Source organism: Stegastes partitus, unplaced genomic scaffold, assembly GCF_000690725.1.
Source record: "Stegastes partitus isolate 25-593 unplaced genomic scaffold, Stegastes_partitus-1.0.2 Scaffold118, whole genome shotgun sequence".
Lineage (NCBI taxonomy): Eukaryota > Metazoa > Chordata > Actinopteri > Pomacentridae > Stegastes > Stegastes partitus.
In genome coordinates, this window is record NW_007577849.1 from 598,002 (window position 1) to 618,125 (window position 20,124).

General features: G+C 39.7%; 1 protein-coding gene across 1 annotated transcript in view; it reads right to left on the minus strand.

Moving 5' to 3' along the window:
* Window positions 1-20,124, minus strand: part of gmds (GDP-mannose 4,6-dehydratase) — a 190,412-nt gene that overhangs the window by 158,681 nt on the left and 11,607 nt on the right. Inside the window, exons 2-4 of the mRNA XM_008278193.1 lie at window positions 15,496-15,540; window positions 11,735-11,822; window positions 10,975-11,084 (exon numbers count right to left, since the gene is read on the minus strand). Of these exons, the coding sequence (XP_008276415.1) occupies window positions 10,975-11,084; window positions 11,735-11,822; window positions 15,496-15,540 (243 nt within the window). The remainder of the gene's footprint in view (window positions 1-10,974; window positions 11,085-11,734; window positions 11,823-15,495; window positions 15,541-20,124) is intronic.

Genomic DNA, 20,124 nt, shown 5'->3' on the forward strand with positions numbered 1-20,124 from the left:
CTTTTGGAACAATTACAGATTGTGACACTTTTAAAAAAGAATTACAACCGCCTGTTTGAGGGACCTGCTTTTCATACCTAATGGAGTTTCACATCATCAGTTTCTATTCAAAACAGTTAAGAACAATAACTTCTAAGCTGTCTGCAACTGAGGTCCAACTGCAGGCCCTGCTGAGAAGACAAACTCCACAGCTTTTCCCAACAGCAGAATTTAGAAAAACATGTCATTAGCAGGTTTTGTGTGTGTGTGTGTGTGTGTGTGTGTGTGTGTGTGTGTGTGTGTGTGTGTGTGTGTGTGTGTGTGTGTGTGTGTGTGTGTGTTATATCTGTGAGGGTGTGAGCTCACAGCAGAGAGTGGGCAGCAGCAGTCAGGACTTGTGTTCACAGATTAGCAACAATGTTTACTGTGAGTAATGAGCTTATGTCACTTATGGAAGGATTGAGTGAGGCTGCATCTTCTCACTGTGTGTCACAGCCAGTGTGGGAGTTTGGATGGCGTAATTAAGAGGCTGACTGATTTTCCTAATGAAACAATAATAAAGTCTAGTGGTGTTTGACAGCCAGCTTGGAAACAAACAAGCTAGAGCAGACCAAATTGAGCTTTTCATACATCTTTGCTAAGCTTTTCTTGCTTGTGGGTATATATACAGTCAGCGATTGTACTCATGGAAATCCCTTTGTACACACAATATAATGTCTATATAAACAAATCACTGCTATGTATGCACACTGGAGAAAAATACCAATAGAGCCAAATCTCTGTGTCAACTGAGCTGTCTGTGTCTGTGCTCTTTGTGTAAACTACACTAGCTAGACTCACACAGGTATTTTTGTCCAAGGTAAGGCTATGTGCTATGGCAATGTTAACTGACACAAACTGAAAATAACACATATATGCATAGAAAGCAACTGCACGTGCAGTAAGCCTACCGTACACGCAACACGAACTGCTTCAGCTCCAACTGATGCATGGAAACCCTCCAGCAAAGCTATAATGTCAATACTCAAATCAAATCCTACACTGACGACTGCAGGAAATATCTAATTAATCCAAACTACTGAAATAAAGTCATTCTAATGGCAGAAACTATTATAAATGTGCACCTTTTTTATATCACTGGCAACCAAACAAGCCCTCTGGAGGAATGAGGAATATCTGTGACAGCTATTCATTTGGGTATTGAAAATGGATGCCTATTATGTACAATAAATAGCCATTACCATGCAGTTGCTCCTGCTGCATCAAATTTGTTGAACTCCATTTGAAGGCCATTAGCGTTAAGAAAATCATTTACATAAAGGGTTTTTTATTATTACTGTTACTATTTTGTATAGTTACTTGAACCTGCAATGTTTTTATTTAAGTTTTTCAAACATTGCTTTTCTACATACTGAACTATACATTCACTTAATTATAGATATAATGATGAGCTAAATGCCACAAAACCTAAGCCTGTAATTGTGGGTTTCATGTAATTATCAGGTGAAAACACCTCTTCATGCAGCAATACATTTTGACAAAAGCAGATTGCTTAGAATTAGCCGTTGGAGACTCTCCTCCACGACATGCCTTGTTCACCGAGACACACACAACCAGTACAGCTTCAGATAAATCATTACAGAACATTCAGTGAGAAGCTACGGAGCTGATTATTACTGCCAAATGTCTCCCTGGAGGACATAGCAACAGCAACAGGAAGATTGATGAGTTTAATAAATATTTAGTGTAATCCCTAGTTACAGTCTCCTCAACTCAGCTCTCCTCTCTTACTACACCAAACGACACCAAACTAATTAAACTAATGATCCCAACGTTGTGTGTTCATTGTGGTAAGTGTCATAACAACAAACATGCTAGAGGCTGCTGTCGATCACTTATCACAGAGGTAAAAATCAAATAAATGACATGGAGTAAGAGGGAGGAAGGTTAGAGGAGGAGAGGAAGAGACCAAGGTATGATTCAGAAGCCGAGGAAAGCTCAGCTTCAATCCAATTATTTGTAAAATTGTTTCCTTAGTGTCAACATTGTAACAGTTTGTTGCCTTTATTTGACTTTTACATTAACTTAGATGAAAATGGGACAGAATTCCCAGAAGCTTAACCTTGCCATTTCATCTGATTTCTTCAGAGGACCTGCAATGAAACACCTTAACCTGCAGAGGGCCACGTTCTAAAATAGCTTTTAAATTCAGTGCTTCCTTTTTCAAAACAAAGTTGAAATCTTTAAAAACTTCCAACCTTTGCAAAAGTAATACTTAAGATTTCAAACTAAAATGTAGGTTATTCTTGGAATTGCAACTTCAGGCAAATTATGATGCAAAATATTAGGTATATGATGTTGATTTGAATTGTCAGCTAATTGTCCTATCTATGAAATAAGTCAACATTTTGTCTATAAGGTGTACGTAAAAAATAAATAAATAAAAAAAACATCATTCTCAGAGCCCAACTAGTTTTAAATTTCAACAGCTTGCCGACTGATTGCTTCAACCCAACTATGTTCTTGATGAAAACAAGTTTCTATATCAAGTAAGAAAACAACTATTTTTATGATTACTTAATCTGACAATGTTTGATTAATCTATTAATCAGTTAGTCTGAAATGTCAAGAAAATACCAAAAAGAATTCTAATGACAATGTCCTACAAAAGCTTTTGTTGTATAACAGTCTAAAAACCAAATAATTTTAGTTGGTTGCTTGTTGTGTAAATTGAATAATTAATTAATCTACTAATCAAGAATTCATGAATTACTTCTGAGAATTTTTTTTCTTACAATTATGTGGTCTCTAATTGTTAAAAGGACTGATTCTATTTCTTTTTTGAATATAATTCGATGCTCCAGAAGCCCATCAGGGTGAAGTTTTCTACCTGACCTGAGTCCTGACTGAAACCATCAGGGGAGTCATTCACAGTGGCTCACTGCTGCCATCTACAAGTCACAGGTGAAACTGCATGTGTACAGTAGATTTTAGCTTCTGGGTGTCACATGAACAAGACAGTTGATGTGGAATATTTGGGGGTTTGATTTGAGATACAAACTTAGATGCAATCATATTTAGCTTTGTGATACTATTTATTGACTGAGTGTACTTACTTAGCAAACCTCAAAAAGCCCCCCTTCCTCTCCTCCCTCTTTCCTTCTATCTTTTCCCAAACTGCATGTTTCCATGTGTTACAACCATGCTGGAAAACAGAAAAAGTACTGAGTCATGAGTGGAGCAACAAATCTGACCCACAACGCACAACCACAAAACATTCCCTGACTCTGAACGAGGAAAGTGCAGACGTGTTTCTCTTGGCACTGAGGAGTCTATTCTTAAGCTAAAGTTCATTTTCAAACCGATCTCGGCCAGGCAGTCTGCCTTGTATAAAGGCCTAACCTTTCAAAACAGGGATTGGCCTGCTTAGGGAGCTATTCTGACCGCTGACTACCAGGCCACCAACGCAACATAGTCCTGTTTCTGCTCATTCAATCGGCGATACGCATGAGAAAATGTGGGCACCGAGATTATACTGCATCTCCATTTGGCCAAAACCACCAGGATTTAGATTCTGAAGGGCAATTTTAAAACAATGGAAAACTTGGCACCTGAAATACACACAAACCGCACACACGCAGCTAATGAGTCCTGTGAGACAGAAAACACACACTTTAGTGGGGAACACGCTAATTTGGTTCCAAGTGAGTCTTGATCCCAGTGAGATACATGCACCGCTGCAAGCGTGCCCCTGAAGCCTGATTGGACAGTGATAATGTAAATACCAATCAGAGAATGAGTAAACCCAGCCAATGGACTGTTACGAAGACAAGACCACTCATCACATCAATGGTCGCAGTTCTGTTAAAAACTGTTTTCTCCATAACTTCATATAGACTCGGGAACAATTTTGTTTTCAGTTTCATAACTTTGAGTGAAACATTAGAATTGCTCACAGGAGAAAACCATGTTTTTCTAAATGTTAATCTCATAAACACTGAAAAGGAACAGGTAGGACAATGTATTCTCAGGACATTCTAAAGGGTTTTAAAGATGTTTTTTCATAAAAAGCAGCAAATTGTGAAAGCATGTTTCTCTAAAATACCAAGTTTGCATGAACATCTTATTCTATGCTGTCACGACTTTACCGAATGGGGATTATTCTCCTAACAAATAGGAGAACTATCAGATGTTTTGGATTGTTGGGTGTTTCTGTTTCTGCCTTTGTGAAGCGCTATGAGATGACTTGTTGTTGTAAATATGAGCTATACAAATAAAATTGAATTGAATTGAATTGAATTGAATAGAACTGGAATGTACACACTATCCTTACTGTGAAAACCATGTGCCCAAATGACAACCTTTCAAAAGTAGTTTTTCTGAAAGTTTAAAAAGTCTAACAAGCAACGTGGCTTCAGCCAAAAGCCTGGTTTCTATCCAAAGCAAGAAACAACCTTAAGAATCCCAATTTGAGATAGAGACCCTGATGATTTTTTTTTTCTGCTGATAAAATAGAAAACTGAGTGTCAGTTTTAAACTCTCTTAACTCCTGGAACTCAAGGGTCAGTCTTGTTTTACCTCGGGTTCAATCACTTTCTATCTTCTTTGCTAGGTAGAGTTTCCACGGTTACTCAGGTTATTCTCACTGCCATAAATCAAGCCTTCATTTTAGTGGTAGACTTCAGACCCATTGGCATAGTCCAAGTGATAGGGAACCAATCGAAATGTAGACGGAGTCATTGTTCTACAGCCAATTATGTTCCTAAACAAACCTGTAACACAGTAGGAAAGACCTTCAGTTTAAAAGACCTATGAAGTCCACATACAGAGGATGGAGGAATAGGTCAGCAAAAGGAGCTCACTCTTGGTCTGGAAATATTTTTCTTCAGTTTAATTTTCAGGTGTTTACTTTTAGTTTTCATTCACTGTTTGATTGGGCTTAGACACAGAAATGATGTGGTTAAGTTCAGGAAAATATCATGTTTTGGTTGACACTTTCACAACAACAGCTACTTGCTAGAAGCTCAGTTAGGTTTCGGCACCAAAATTACTTTGTTAGGTTGAGGAAAATATCGTGGTCCACAACATGTTTGAAGTCTTGCCCATCTAATATATGATTGGTTGAAAAGGAGCGACAACAAAGCAATAAAATAAACAGCAAAGTTATGCAAATTTGAACAGTATCTGGGACAAATCACAAACAAACGTATTCCAGCGCAAAATACATTTCCTGTGTAGCCACTGCAATCAACATTACTTCGTAATGATTAGTAAAAACAAGAAAAACTTCTCTATTGCCACTTCAATGACCTTCAAGATAACCATCTCTTGTTTATAAGCAGTCTCACTGGCCTCAATATTTTTTGGCATGAAGTGAGAATATTAACTGCTTATGAATTTTAAGGCTCATGAGACGGCAATGTGGACAGTGTAATAGGTTTTTGAGGAGAGTTTCATTATCCTCAAATGAACCCATGAAAAAACACCAAATTTGGAAAGGAATGGTTTCACTGGAAAGCAATGTCATGCTTTTATGGAACAGAATTGCTCAAGTGTTTAGTATAAAGTCCTTAACAGTTAGAGGGATAATAAGGCAGGAAATTGTAGGTTCAAACTCTGCAACATCCTCTACCCACACATGCTACTGAATGACACACAGGGAGTCAAAACAACTGAATCATTTTACTAACGAGTTACAAGGATTGCATAACAAGCCCACAAACTGTAGTAAGTAGTAGTATTAGAGTAAACTGCTGGCAGGCTACACAATAGCCACTTTAGGCCTGTAAACGCATCAACACACCGAACAAACAGTGCAGAGCTTTGTGGGGAAACAGGCGTGTTAAATCCTGTGTGTGTTACTGGCGTGGGAGCCTCTGCAAACCCGGATGGGGGAGAGACCAAAGGGTAACAGAGAGAAAGCAAGCTGAAAGAAGATAATGGGATGATGATAAGTTTTTCTGAAGAGGAATTCAGATATGGCTAATGAAGGATACAGATGAAGGAAGTCGGTCTCCTGAGTGCAATCTGCTGTTTTGTCTTCAAAAGCCATCAAAAACAACATAGTGGAAACAAGCTGCTTCATTGCCATATATACTGCCTCACCTCAACAAACTCTCTTCATCCCCTATTCTCCCTGTCTTGTCATTTTCCCTGTCAGGAGTGAGGTGTTTTAATTATTCAGCCCGTCTCCATGCGTGTCTGCTGTGACAGCTGCAGGTGGGAAAAACTCAGAGAGAGCAACGTAAAGGGGTTTTTATCATGTTCTTTCTGTGAAGCGCTTCAGTGGCAGAACATAATAGCAACATGTTGAACCTTGAGATGCACAACAGATTACTGTGAGCACTTCCTCATTCGGGTGCCTTGATCATGCATACTTCATGAGTATAATTTCCAAATTACTCCATTGCCATTATTGTCAGAAAGAAAAAAAAAATATTCAATTGAAGCAACTGTGTTCTTTTATGGAGGTTGATCTCTTAATGTATGTGGCCAACTGTTCTGTTAAATAATAATTTATTCTGATGTTTATGGTCCGACATAGTTTTTATACGTCCAGCTAAAAAGCTTAGCATACACTATATGAACACACTAATCTTCTCTTTTAGTCATTAAGCTTACAACCACAAACAATAGAAGCATTACTACAAGTTCATGAGTCCCAACTGACCTCGTCACCATCACTGGCACATCTGAAACAGAAAGCAACCACACCCAAATCAAGTTTAATACAAAGCCATGACAATTAAAACATTACTGGCTGGGTTCAAGCATCAAAGCAATTGATAGTAGGAGCCTAGTGTTGAGAGGTTGGGAGCGTTGTTTGTTAAATGTTTGAGTTTTAGCAATAATTGATAAATTGCCATGGTACCTGGTACTAACAGCCATGGTTCAAGATGGCTCTAAATGACCTTGGTGATTCCTTAAAAAAACTACCGTCAAAATTTAAGTTACCGCCATGAAAATTTAACTTAATGTTCAAATACATCTGAAGCATAGCATATGCCAGCAGCCACAGCAGCACTTTAGGTTAAGTGATTATTAGCAAATGTTATCATGCTCACACTGTATCTTTACTTACTGAACACCGAACATATTGACATTGTCATTTAATGTGCTATCATTTAGCTCAGACACTGAAAGTTCTAGACTGTTACAGACTGTTGGACACTTAAGCCCCCAAAAGTCATGGCAGTTATCTTACAAGGTCGAACTTAGTAATATTGCTGTCAGTTTTAGTGGCATTAATGGATAGAAACATACAAACCAAGGAACTCACCTTTTTCATTCACCTTTCCCAACAATGTCACATCTATTAACTCCTAACCCTTTGTTTAGTGACATTTTTCATAAGATAGTGATATTGTCACAAATACAAAAACTAAATCAAAGTGAACATGGTTCTTCAACCTCAAAGAGAGGCACAGGGTGGACATATTGAATGTCCAAAGAAGTTACCAAATATGGTCACTGGCCCCATAAAGGGGTTAAAAACTGAAATGTCCACAAAAATAAAACTTAGATTGGTGAGACCCCAAAAATAAATGTAATCCAGGTTTTGATGAAACCATGGTTGATAGCAAAAATAGGAAACATTGTGCAGGCCTCAATCAAACAAAACATCCAAGGCTCAGAAAAATGCCTTTTTTTTTTCTTGTTTTCTGTAGGTCATGGCAACATATTTGGAATACCGCATTAGGAAAAGCCTGAACACCAAGAACAAACAGAAGACCAGCTCCTCTGCTGTTGGAAAACACATAAAGTCCTCTCTGTTTTATTTGTATGCTGATCTTTTGATATTGCAGCTGGCTGCCTCTCTGGCCCTCCAGCGTCTGTCCACTATTCCCTGTTCACCTCCACCCCTGCAGCATTAGAAAATAACCTTCACTCTGTATTCAGTGATGACTCTTCTCAGCGGAAACCGGCACCCACACATCTCAAACAAGTACTACAGCTCATACTGCCTGGGTGAGTCTGATGAACAAGGTGGTCTCAGAAGGGATTCCTTGTAAGTCAGCGGCAGCAGAGAGAGGGCTGGTGGGAAGGAAGGCAGAGATGCTGAGTCGCTGGTGTGAGTGATCTTTTCCTCTGTGGTGGGACAGACTGGAAATTGCTCCACACCACTACTGCCAGTAATCCAGCAGGCTCAGCTGTTCAGAGTGGCCAACGTGTGGCAAGGAGCTACCAGAGTCGGGTTTATAGGTGTGGAAACAAATAAACAGAAGAGAACCTCATGCAGGTACTCGCCTTTTCTGTCACTCTGAGTGCGTGTGGCCCTTCCTGTCGAACGTGGGGGCAGAGTCATGGTCTCTGACCATAAAGGATGTGGAAAGAGGAATCATCCTTGTTCTCACTCATTCTGTGACCCTCGCCCCTCTTTGTCATTCCTATTTCGTTTTTCTCACTTTATTCATCTTAAGTCCCACTTTTGACAATTACTGGGCTGTCAGAAAACTGTTGTATAATAAAAATATTTTTTCTGTTTTCTTAAAAAAAGAGTTGCAAAATGTCTCACATTCCCAGAAGACACAAGTTTTAACTGTATATGAAAAGTGGGTTATTGGTCACAGTCATAAACCCACAGAGAACTTACTCAACTCCATAGAGCTTATAAGCCTGTTTTTGCCCTTTGTTTTGGTTTTAAGATTTTTATAGGCTTTCCTTCCAAGAACCAGAGTCAGTTTGTTCTCCCAGCAAGCATGCAGCTGTTATCAGCAAACAAGCTCTGACAGGTTAGCAGCTTTGACAGCGAGTCAGATAGTTTTCTCAGGAGATGGTGGAGACCAAACCAGAGCTAAAAGAAGAGTAAATATTCCATGGTAATCTCATGACGCATCCAGAAACTACACTCTAAATGAATTATGTTACTCTCGGTTCGTTGGAAGTGTAAGCAACTGTTAACCAGGAACAACTTTAAAAGGGAAAGCTTGTTTTGATGTTCTCCAAAGTGACAAAAGGGTGACTAATGTAGATTTCTAAGATTTCTTTTCTACAAGTTTCATTATGACGTTTTAAAAAAGTGAATCCGTCATAAACCACGAAAGCAAAGCTAATAGTACACCCAGGAGACGTGTGGGCTGATGTGGCTCTTGTAGTTTTACAGAGGAATTTAAAGACAAGAATCTTACTAAGCTGATCTGTGGATGGATTTCATTAAGGAACTACTATTACTGAAACACAACGTCTTGTGTTCAAATAACATGAGAAATTGCTTATTGCTTATTATCTGTGATCTGACTAAGCTCTTGGCTCTATATCCCACCAAAACCACAGTGATGAAGGAGGATCAGTGCTGCCTGGAGACTGTGTGTCAGATCCCAATGTGGACGGGCAGGAGGAGGGGGGCGGCGCCCAGGGATCTCCTGGGATCACCGTGGAGCTCCGAGACAAAAGGGACATTGTGGCACAGACTGACCCATCCAAGAAAACATTACTTCCTGTCCCACCAGCTCTAGCATCCTCCGCACATGAACTACTCACTTCCCAGAACTGAAAGTCCCTTTTTAACATCGTCTGCTGTAAACTATTTCCAGCAGCAGTCATTACTGACCATATGCAGACACAGTAACTGTATTTGCTGAGGAGAATTAAGTATAAAACTGACTTGACAAATAAAGACTGAGATCATAATGGAATTTTACCCTATGACAAATCTTCACTCATTTACTGGACGTTTGGATGTAGCAGTAGAGAACAAGCCAAGTATGCACAGGAAAAATAGGCAAGTTTAGGTACCTTGTGACTTGCTCCATGTTACATATTTTGCATATCTAGGCCCACAACTATAAATCATTCATACCTAAGATTATTGCCAAAAAAGCATCAATCAATTTTTATAATTTTCTTTGAAGCTCTGTAATAAACAACAATTTGCAGAGCCTTGAAACTCACTTCTAGCATTCTAATTAATCCTCCTTCGCTCAATATATCAAAAGTTTTTGTATTAAAATGTAATAAAATTACTATATATGGTGCAAACAAGATCATTTGTAGGGATAAACACAGACAAAACTCAATAACTGCCTAGCACCAAACGTCAAACAGATGAAGTTAGAGACTAGCTTGTAAGAAAAGTGGACAGTCCAACAGCTAAAGGGCCAAACATTTTTCTAAAGGGTTTGATGGAGACCAAACCAGAGCTACAAGCATAGTAAAAATTGGTCTCTAATTAACTAAACAGACAGAAAGTCCACTCCAATGGGTTAATATTCTTATTTAATGTGTCAACAGACAATTGTTTGCATTTATTCTGCTGCCCAGTAGCCATAAAGGTTTTAGCACAGCTTTAAAGATTGGAAGATATTTCACAAGGTCACAATCTGGTTGCAGAAAAGCTCCCTTTTTAAAATGTACATCCTCTTTAAATGTAACTCCTCCTTTTAGCAGCAGTCTCTTTGCTAAAAAGAAGTGAATTCACAGGGTTTACATTGAGAAAACAAACTCAGAAAGCAAATAACTGGCCAATATGAAATGCATGAAAACTGTTAATAATCACTTTCTGCATTAAAAAGCTGCTGATTAATTACTGAAATTAGACTGCCTTTTAAATGCACCAATTTGGCAAAAGGTTAAGCTCCCCTGCTCAACTCAACTATCATGTGATGTCACTGTTATAGAATAAAATCAATCAAACCACACTATCACCTCAAAAGCTCAGTAACCTCAACCCGCGTCTCAGAGTGATCGGGCTGGATTTCACAAGCAATTTTTTCATTGTAGGGGAAGCGTCATATGGTACAAAACACAATCCAGCTTTACCTTGGAAGCAGCACAACTTTAGGCATGGTTTTAAATTCACCATGATTACAGCTTGTTGCTGGAGTGCACATTCTCTGTTATCAACATTCTTATCAGCTCTATTCTTTTGTCCCGCTCTTGAAAACAAACCAGTGAGCAGTGGTCCCAAAAATATGAGAAGACTGCTAACAATGTTTATAGAAAAAGTCATATCTGAAAGTAGATTCTAATTTAAAAAAGTGGAAAAGTGCACACTACCTTGACATGACTCTGAGCACCCAGGTTGTAGATTTCTGTAGGTTTCACCTGGTTGATGATCTTCACCAGACATGTGCTGTCAGTCAGGTCACCATAATGCAGCTTCATGTCTGTCAAAGAGTGGGACAAATATACACATTTTATATCTTAAAAAAAATGAATTTCTTGCAATAATTTACACTTACTGGTCACTGATGTATACGCTCACTGTGAATACCTGATAGAGGTCTAATATCAGAGTCAAGAAGAAAGTCATGCAGCTGCTGTTCTGTGTATTTGTGTGCTTTCGACAGAATGAGGCATATCTGAAAAAGTGTTGCTCCATTAAAGGCATATATACAGACAATTGATTCTGGTGATAAGTGAACTACATTCTGATCTAAATTAAATCCTTATAAGATGTTTTTTTTTTACCAGTAAGCTATGAAAAATGCTATGATCTGCAGTGTATGTGAGCAAAAAAAGTACAACATACATTTTCCTTATTACGCACTTCAAGTGCCATTACTTGAAAAATGCCCCCCAAAAATAGCTGCAGGAGTTAGTAAATACAGTCATATCTGAGTGAAGCACTTTTCTCTGTATGCCTAGTTCAAACAAACATAGATATGATCAATCTTTTTACTTGAGAGGTCTGACAGATTAATTTTCTTGTTTAAAACCAAAAAAATTTGGTTTAATAATCACAAGGTGATATACTAAACAATTTGTGTCTCTTTCTGTGAATGACGCACAGGGGTGGGGTACACAAGATACTTACTGCCTTCAGTGTGTGTCTGTGGGTTCTGGTAAAGATGCTCAATGCGACCTGTGTTGAAGGAGCTGGAACGCCGCAAAATACCATGAACCTGAGGGAAAATGAGACAGAGAAGATGGTGTTAAGAAGAATCATGACATGTAATATCGAATATCAAATATCGTACCACACAATAGGGTTGGGCTGATCGCCAATGGCTGACAGGGAGCTCAACATCATGAGCCTTCCCATCACACACACACACACACACACACACACACACACGGTGTGTGCTTCATTGTGGACAAATATTACTTATTTTTTATTTATCACTTAATTACGGGGATTTCCTCAGGGATCAAGTTGAGTCATAGAACTGGTAAACGTGTGTCAGCCAGAGAGCACAAAATGAATTAAGGGTTTATTGTAATTATTATAATAACTCTCTTCACTTGATTTACTAAAAAAAAATGCTTATTTAATCTCACAATTTGTTGCCCAGTGAAATATGACATATCATCAGATGATCTGCTTAATGAGGTAGATAAACATAGGCTGGGGAGAAAAAATTAGGGTTAGTAAAGTAGTGGTAAATGAGGTAGAAGGGTAGGTGAGGATGGGCAGTGAATTTGCTCAAACGTGCAAAAATATAGACATAGTAACTAATTAAAAGTAATAAATTAATTACCAGTACATGTGGAAAACATATTCCAAGGAACACAGCAGCGGTAGGAGCTATTCTACATTCAAATAACAACCAAGACATGAAATTTTACCATACAGGTACTCTACAACACAAAATAACAAAGCAACACCTTTTCTAGTACTGTTGATGTGAACCAGTATGTCTGGCAAATCCCTTTTGTTAAACAAGAGGAAAGCTGCTCAGTCTTGTTAGAAATCTGTCCCTGTCTGGACATAAAACTTCAGAATTTAGTCTTGTAACATATTAACAGGTTCAGCACAAAACAGTACTATCTCTGGAGTCATCTTGTTCTCAGGGGGTTAACAGTCTTCCTGTTGTGACCATAATAGCACTAATTATGAGGTGTGTCAGAAAAGTTCCAGGACTGGTTTTCCCCTTCAGACGATCAACCAGTACGTCTACAAAGAGATGCTGCGCGTTTGCTTTGTTCAGTGCATAAGAAGAGGAGAGAGTTGTGGCAGGACAAGTCGCGGCTGCTTCACCATGACAACACGCCTGCTCACAATGCCCTCAGCATCCGATAGTTTCTGGTTGAGAAGAACATCGCCGTGCTGGAGCAACCTCCCTACTCACCCCACCTGGTTTCATGTGATTTTTTCCTCTTCCCCGAGCTGAAAGGGGGTCATCAAGGGGACCCGTTTAGAAGACATGGACGACATCAAGATGGCTGTGACGACAGAGCTGCAGAGGATCCAGGAAGAATCCTTCCAGGAGTGCATGGCAGTGTGGCAGAGAAGGCTGGGGAAGTGCATTAGACTCCAGGGGAATTATTCCAAGGAGAAAACTTGTAGTTTGAATTTGAAATGTATCTTTTGTGACACCAGTCCTGAAACTTTTGTGACACACTTCACATATTTTGCTGTTATAATTTGCAGTTAATTTGTTTACTGCCTTTAGAATACATGCATTTAATGTAATTAATAATCTCAGTCATGTGAATTAAATTTCTAATGAACTTGGAGAGCAGTTGTTGTTTTTTTTTTTTCTTTAAATATGACAACACATTTAAAGGTTTTCCAAAAATATTAAAACCACTGACAGGTGATGTATATAATAATAATCATCTAATTCCCTTGGACCCCGGCATTCATGTGGATACTACTTCACAAATTAAATATTGTTGTAGACTGAACACAAACCCTCATGGCAGCAGCACACCCCAACACCATCGATCTCCCCCAGCAGGATAATGCCACACCACAAAAACTGATTAGGAATGACTTGTGAAACACAACAGAGTTCAAGGTGTTGACCTAGCCTTCAAACTCCAAGTTCAATCCATGGAGGCCCCAGTCCAACCCAGCTTCCCAATGCCTGACACCACAGGAAAAACCCGGGGGTCTGTGTCCATGATGGGTCAGAGCTGCATACACAATATTCGGCAGGTGGTTTCACTGTAGTGGCCAACTCTGCTTTATTTAAAGTGCCTATTATCTTTGAAAGATCTTTGGGAGCATACGATATTTTGTAGTGACAGAAGAGTATGTCACTGCTCCAGCTCGCTGTATTTTTCTTGCTGCCTGTGATCTGTGATCTGTACTGCATGTTCTGGGGGGAATGTGTGAGGAAGGTCTGCTAAGGGAAGATAACAGGACCTGATCCAAGGGGAGTCCATTAGTGGGAGGACGCTGTGCCCTGACCTCACTTCCTTTATTCACTGGGCACTTCCTGGCTTCTCTTTAATGGCGCTCCTCATCCCCCTGACACCCCCACCACATCAGCATCCCCAACCTGGACCATGTCCACTTCCTCCCTGTTCACTGGGGCAGGCAGCAGATGATGAATCAGAACAGGCAGACTGAGATGAAGGTGGGTGTTTCTGCTACACATCTGAGGGGAAATTAAGTCATTTCGCTACTGTCAGGAAAACACAATGAGCACTGGTGCAACATGTGACCGGTGTATAGTCACTTTTCATGGCTATGAAGCACCACTGAAGCCTTATGTAGCCTCAATCTGTCTTGGTGTTTAAGGCTAACAAAAAACAGGGTGTTGATACCCATGGTTGTTCTAAGAAGTAAGTAAAATATGGAGCCACTGATAATCTTAAGAAAGTCGTTCACTTGGTGCACACGGCAAGAAAATGCCATGTTTCTGCCAGCTCCCTTATGCTTCAGTGGGGCACATAATGCATGCACATTACTGTACTTCTTGAGTAGAGCTGGCTGAGGGCATGCATTGCCAAGACTTCCACCTACAGCTTCCCATTTGCTTTCCACACATGAAATTGACGAAACAAAATCATCTTCTAGACTACACAAATGCTATTGGATGGAATAAATACAATTTTGATCATAAAAACAATCATTATGCAGGATCTGTGGCACGAAAAAAGAAATTCTTCCCTGTTCTATTTTTCTTTTTCTTTTTTTTTTTTTTTCCCAGCTCCTTTTCTATTGATTTTTTTTTTTAAATGCTTTCCAGCCAACAAAGAAGTTTTAATACAATACAGTTTGCAGCACAGCTTAGCACCTTTCCTGGGGTTTACTGTCAACCCCCAGCAGATAGACTCCCTCATAAGTGTCAGGGGAGCGCTTGTAGATAGGAACAGGCATAAGACCTGCAATAAGTTAGCAGCTTACTCCTAAAAACAAAAAAATCTCCTTCAATTTCCTTCTATGTCCCTCTTTGTTTCAGCACATTATTTCACCAAAAAAGAAACCCCTTGACACCTTGTGTGACCACTGACAGGCTGTTGACTTTTCGTGTTCATGGAAACATATCCAGCATCAGGTGAAAGTTAGTGACCTCACTCATATGGCTGTATAACAACAACAGTTTCCCTGTTAATGGTCTGACCCAGGGCTAAAAGGTCAGGGGTGAAAAAGTTTGTACTACACAAGAGGTCTTATCGGGGTGAGGTGTGAGTCAGTCAGTGTATGCTGACTGTCAAGTTACGTCATGATCCCTCTGGAGTTCCCACACACTGCTATGACTGGATACTGCTTATCGAAAGAATGTCGCTCTGTGTATGCTGGCATTCATGAGTGTCTGCATTTGTGTGCGTGTATGCGTCCGTCTGAGGTTCCAAAGGACACAAAATGGTTCTGTTGAGGTTGCAAGTTGATTTTTCTCTCACCTCATAGCCTTTCGCAAGCAGGAACTCCGCCAGGTAGGAACCATCCTGAAAAGACAGAAGACAACACCCCTTAAAAGTTGTGAGATAGCACTGCAAATACAAAGTGTGTGATTCAGACACACTGATTAGAGTTTCTTGTTCTGACTGAATCACAGCAACACAAGCAAAACATAATGAAACATTCACCGCCATTTTGGCCAAACAGAATTCACTGTTTTGAAGTTTAAATGATTCACTTCTACTTACCAGCCAACAACATGCATGCAGTAATAAATCTAGATGTAAAAACTGCAATCTAACAGTGAAATCATACAACATGATCACAGTGACCAAAATAGATAGAAGGGATTGTTGTCAGTCAGTGAATTTGAAATGATTGTTTCATGTCAGCTGGCATCGTCGATGTTTCATGCTGTCAGGACATGAAGACCACAGAAGAGCTCATCAGCCATCTTAGTTCAATGTTTTTTTTTTTGTTGTTTTTTTTACATTAGAGCGTTTCTGGAAAAAGGTGCTTCCATCCTTCACTATGCAAATTACCTTTTATTTAAAAAAAAAAAAAAAAGGTTTAAAACCAATTTAAGTGAGCATAAAAGTGTTTCCTGTTAAATAGGTACATCAAACCAAATGACTAACATTGTGTTAATGACTATTGCAATAATGTCCAAATCTAGTGTCACATCGATGTTTTAGAGAAACCTTTGAAGAAAGGCCATGAGTACCCTCAAGCTCTGTTAATAACATTTTTCTTAATGAAACGGGCAGGTGCAATAATTTGTCAAAAAGAAACCTTTACATTGTAGAAAAAAATGTAAATAAGTGGTTGAACAATTTAAACCTCTTTGATGGTGTTGGAACACAATCCTCCTGAATCCTTTACACTGTAGCTGAATACTTGGTCCTGGGATCATTAGGTGTAACATCTACATGAATCAGGAGCTTTGGGCAGACATTAGACCACAGTGTGTGTGTGTGTGTGTGTGTGTGTGTGTGTGTTGGTAGTGAGAGAGAGCAAGCACTGTCAATAAGGTCTTGTTCCCCTCACCCATGTTACTCCTCGTCTTTTTTCCCTGCTCAGACTTTCCGACCGCACATTCTGGAACACTCTGGAACATTCCGACCTAGTCATGGCATTCATCCCTCAATCCCCCTCACATGTGTGTGCGCGCACACACACACTCACACACACACACATTTATACACACACGCGCGTACAAGTCACACTGCCAGCATGCCAGCCACATGCTTCCTCTTCAGGGTTGAGGGTAACAGTGAAGGTAGAGGCCACAAAGCAGATGAGGAAAGGTTGAAGGTAGCTGGAGGTTGGAGGACACCAAGAACCTGCACTGAGCAACAAGTATTACAGTCATGCCTGAGGCTGCATGATGCTCCTGAGTGACTACAGTACAGTTTGGCCAAATCGGCTGCAGCAGTGAAAACAATGCTTTTGCCTCAAAAAGTGGTGATCCTAAATCAACCTTGTTTGTGCAACATGCTATTTAACCAGATCTGAAGGCAACAGTTGGGATACCTGTTCTCAGCAGCCATGCATGGAGGCAGGCTAAAAAGCTGTTACCAAAGCGAGGGATGAGTCATGACAAGCCATCAAACTGGGGATGATGAAACATTGATGAAACATCACAAAAATAGTTGTGCGAATCATCTAAAAAAGCTGAATTGAAAAGTTTAACCTTTGCTTACTTGCTGGCACAGCTGACAGACTAGTGAAGCTGCAGGAATTGTCAGATGCAGCCCTGCACAGACTCCACTTCCAGAAAGGTGTGGAGGGACAGAGTTTCAGACTCTTTTTCACAATCCAACAACAATCGTGTTGAGGGTGTGTCTGGTCTGGCCAAGCACATTAACCCTTACTGGGTTTTATACCAATTAAATAAACAAGATACATTACTGAGCTTAAGAGACACTAATGATTATTTTCCTCTTTGGATATCACAGGATTCAATATTAAGGTTGGCTGTGACCATATAGATATGAGACTGGTACTAATTTTCTGATCCAACACGAGAATGCAAATAATCATAATTCAAACTACTAAATGACAAACTATTCCTTTAAATTCAATCCACACTGGTGTTCTATCGAATCAACTACAGTGTATTTCATCATTGCTCTTTGTGGACCTCAAACCAGCAGCTACTTGCGCTTGAACATCAAAAAGAACATAAAACAACAATAAGAAACATGGGGGGATTGAAACATTTTCCTGCCCTCTTCAATGAAGACGTTTAGCAACATTTGGCTTTGGAGTTGAAAAGATCGATCGTAAATAGGTGTGAGTGTTTGCTGCTTTTCTCAGTCAACTATGATGGGAATCTGAATATCTGTGAACTTTGGACTGCTGATCAGGCAAAACCACCAATCAAAATATGGTAATTTACTACACTCCAGATGAATCCTTAATAAAAATAAATGTCAGCAGCAGTCCTCAGTACTTCTGTGAATGTCCTTTTAAGATCATTTCCAGCATCTGCAGGTTGAGCCCGGGCGGTCAGCTGGCACCGATGTCCAACCTGTTTCTGCCCAAACCAAAGGGGGAGATGGGCACGGGTAGTGGCAGCCCCTCACCCATCCCCACAGTGTTCAAAGCTTCGGCCGGTGTCATGTTTTCCTGCCCCCGTGCCAGGGTCAAAGCGTTCCATGCCAGACCAATATGGAAAACAAGCCTGAAGAGCTGCAGCTCTGTTTCAAAACAAGAGGCTCCTTTGAGGCCGTATTAGCCTATAAACCCTGGCCTCACCTCGCTGTTTCCTGTTATGGGGAGCTGGGTACTTGCTCAGAGCAAGGGGGGCAGACACACACACGTACAACTGCATGCTCACCTGCCAGGTCAATGCCACACCACAAATTCCCCAAAGACTCATTTAAGAGTTTGACACAATATGATCTCTTTACTCTAATGCTACACTGAATATACAGTCGGGTCCATCTGTATTTCAACAGTGACACAATTTTCGCAGTTTTGGAATGAAGCAAATCAAGATGTGATCAAAGTGTAGACTTTAAGCCTCAATTCAAGAAGTTAAACAGGAATATTTCATGAACCACTGAGGAATGCAGTCATTTTTTTACACAGTCCCTCAACTTTTCCAAATTCAGAACTAATTGTACAAATAACATAATTATAAATAAAAGAATTTTTAATACTTGGATACAAATCCTTTGTAGTCATTACTGTCTGAAGTCTGGAACTCATAGACATCAGCAAATGCTGAGTTTATCCCCATGAGATGCTTTGCCAGGTCTTTACTGCAGCCAGTGCCCCTTGCTGCTGGTTTGTGTGTATTTCAGCCTTTAGTTTTGTCTCCAGTAAGAAGTTTGCATGGGCTGGCAGAGCATTCCATTTCTTTGCCTTAAGAGGCTCTTCGGTTGCCTTTGCAGGATATTTTGGGTCATTGTCCATCTGTACTGGGAAGCACCATCCTAATATGGTTGCAGCATTTGAATCAAAGCAGAATGTACAATGTAGCTCTGTACACTTTATTCTGCTACATCTATCAACCATCACATCATCAATAAACACCAATGACTCAGTTCCTTCAGCAGAAATAAATGCCCATGCTGTAACATGGTCTCCTCCATGTTTGACAGATGATGTGGTCTGCTTTGGCTCATGAGCCCTTCTTTTCCTTTTCCACACTCTTCCCATCACTCTGATGGTTCATCTTGATTTCATCTGTCCAAAGAATCTTGTTCCAGAACTGGGCAGCTGTTTTACATGGTTTTGGGAAAAGTCTAATCCAGCTTTTCTGTTGTTTAGTGTTACCATTGGTTTGCATCTTGCGGTAAACCTTCTGTATTTACATTCATGAAGGCGTCTCTTGACTGCAGTTTACCTCCTCAAGCATGTTCTTGACTTGGTTGGATGTTGTAAAGAGTTTTTCTTCTTAAGGAAACAATTCTGTCAACATCCACTTTAGTTGTTTTCTGTGGTCTGTCAGACCTTTTGCTGTTGCCGAGCTCATCAGAACATTTTTTCTTTTTAAAAATATAACCCAATTGTTGATTTGGCCTCTCCTGAAGTTTCTGCTTCTCTTCCAGAGGTCTGCACTGTGTTTACAGCCTGACAATGAACTTCTGCACTTGCATCATCACCTCTATAGACTGTGAAAAATGGCTTGAAATTCCTCAACAGCTACTGATTACATTTTTTTATTTATTTTTTTTAATTTGCCCAATTAAAGTTCAATTGAACATTTCAATGACATCTTGATTGCTTTAAGTATAAATTCCCTGGGGTGCAGTCTAGAGGCAATATTAAGAAAATTGTGTTCAAATAGTTTCATATTTTAAGGTCGATGTCATGAAAAATTCGCAGAATTGTTCTTAAGAATCTCAAGAACTGTCTGCAGTAGCCAAGATCATAATGAGGAGGAGCAATAGTGTAAAAAAGCACTCCTGTACTCACGATATCCATTCCATTTTTCCGTTTGATGCTAAACAAATGTTGAGGTTTAAATAATCCAGTTAGTCTAATCAATGAAGCACAGCCTGTCCATAAAATAATGCCATGTAAGGGAAATTGATTTTATGTGTGTACAGACTTAGACTTAGACTGAGTTTATTAATCCCAGAGGGAAATGTATGTATGTATGTATGTATGTATGTATG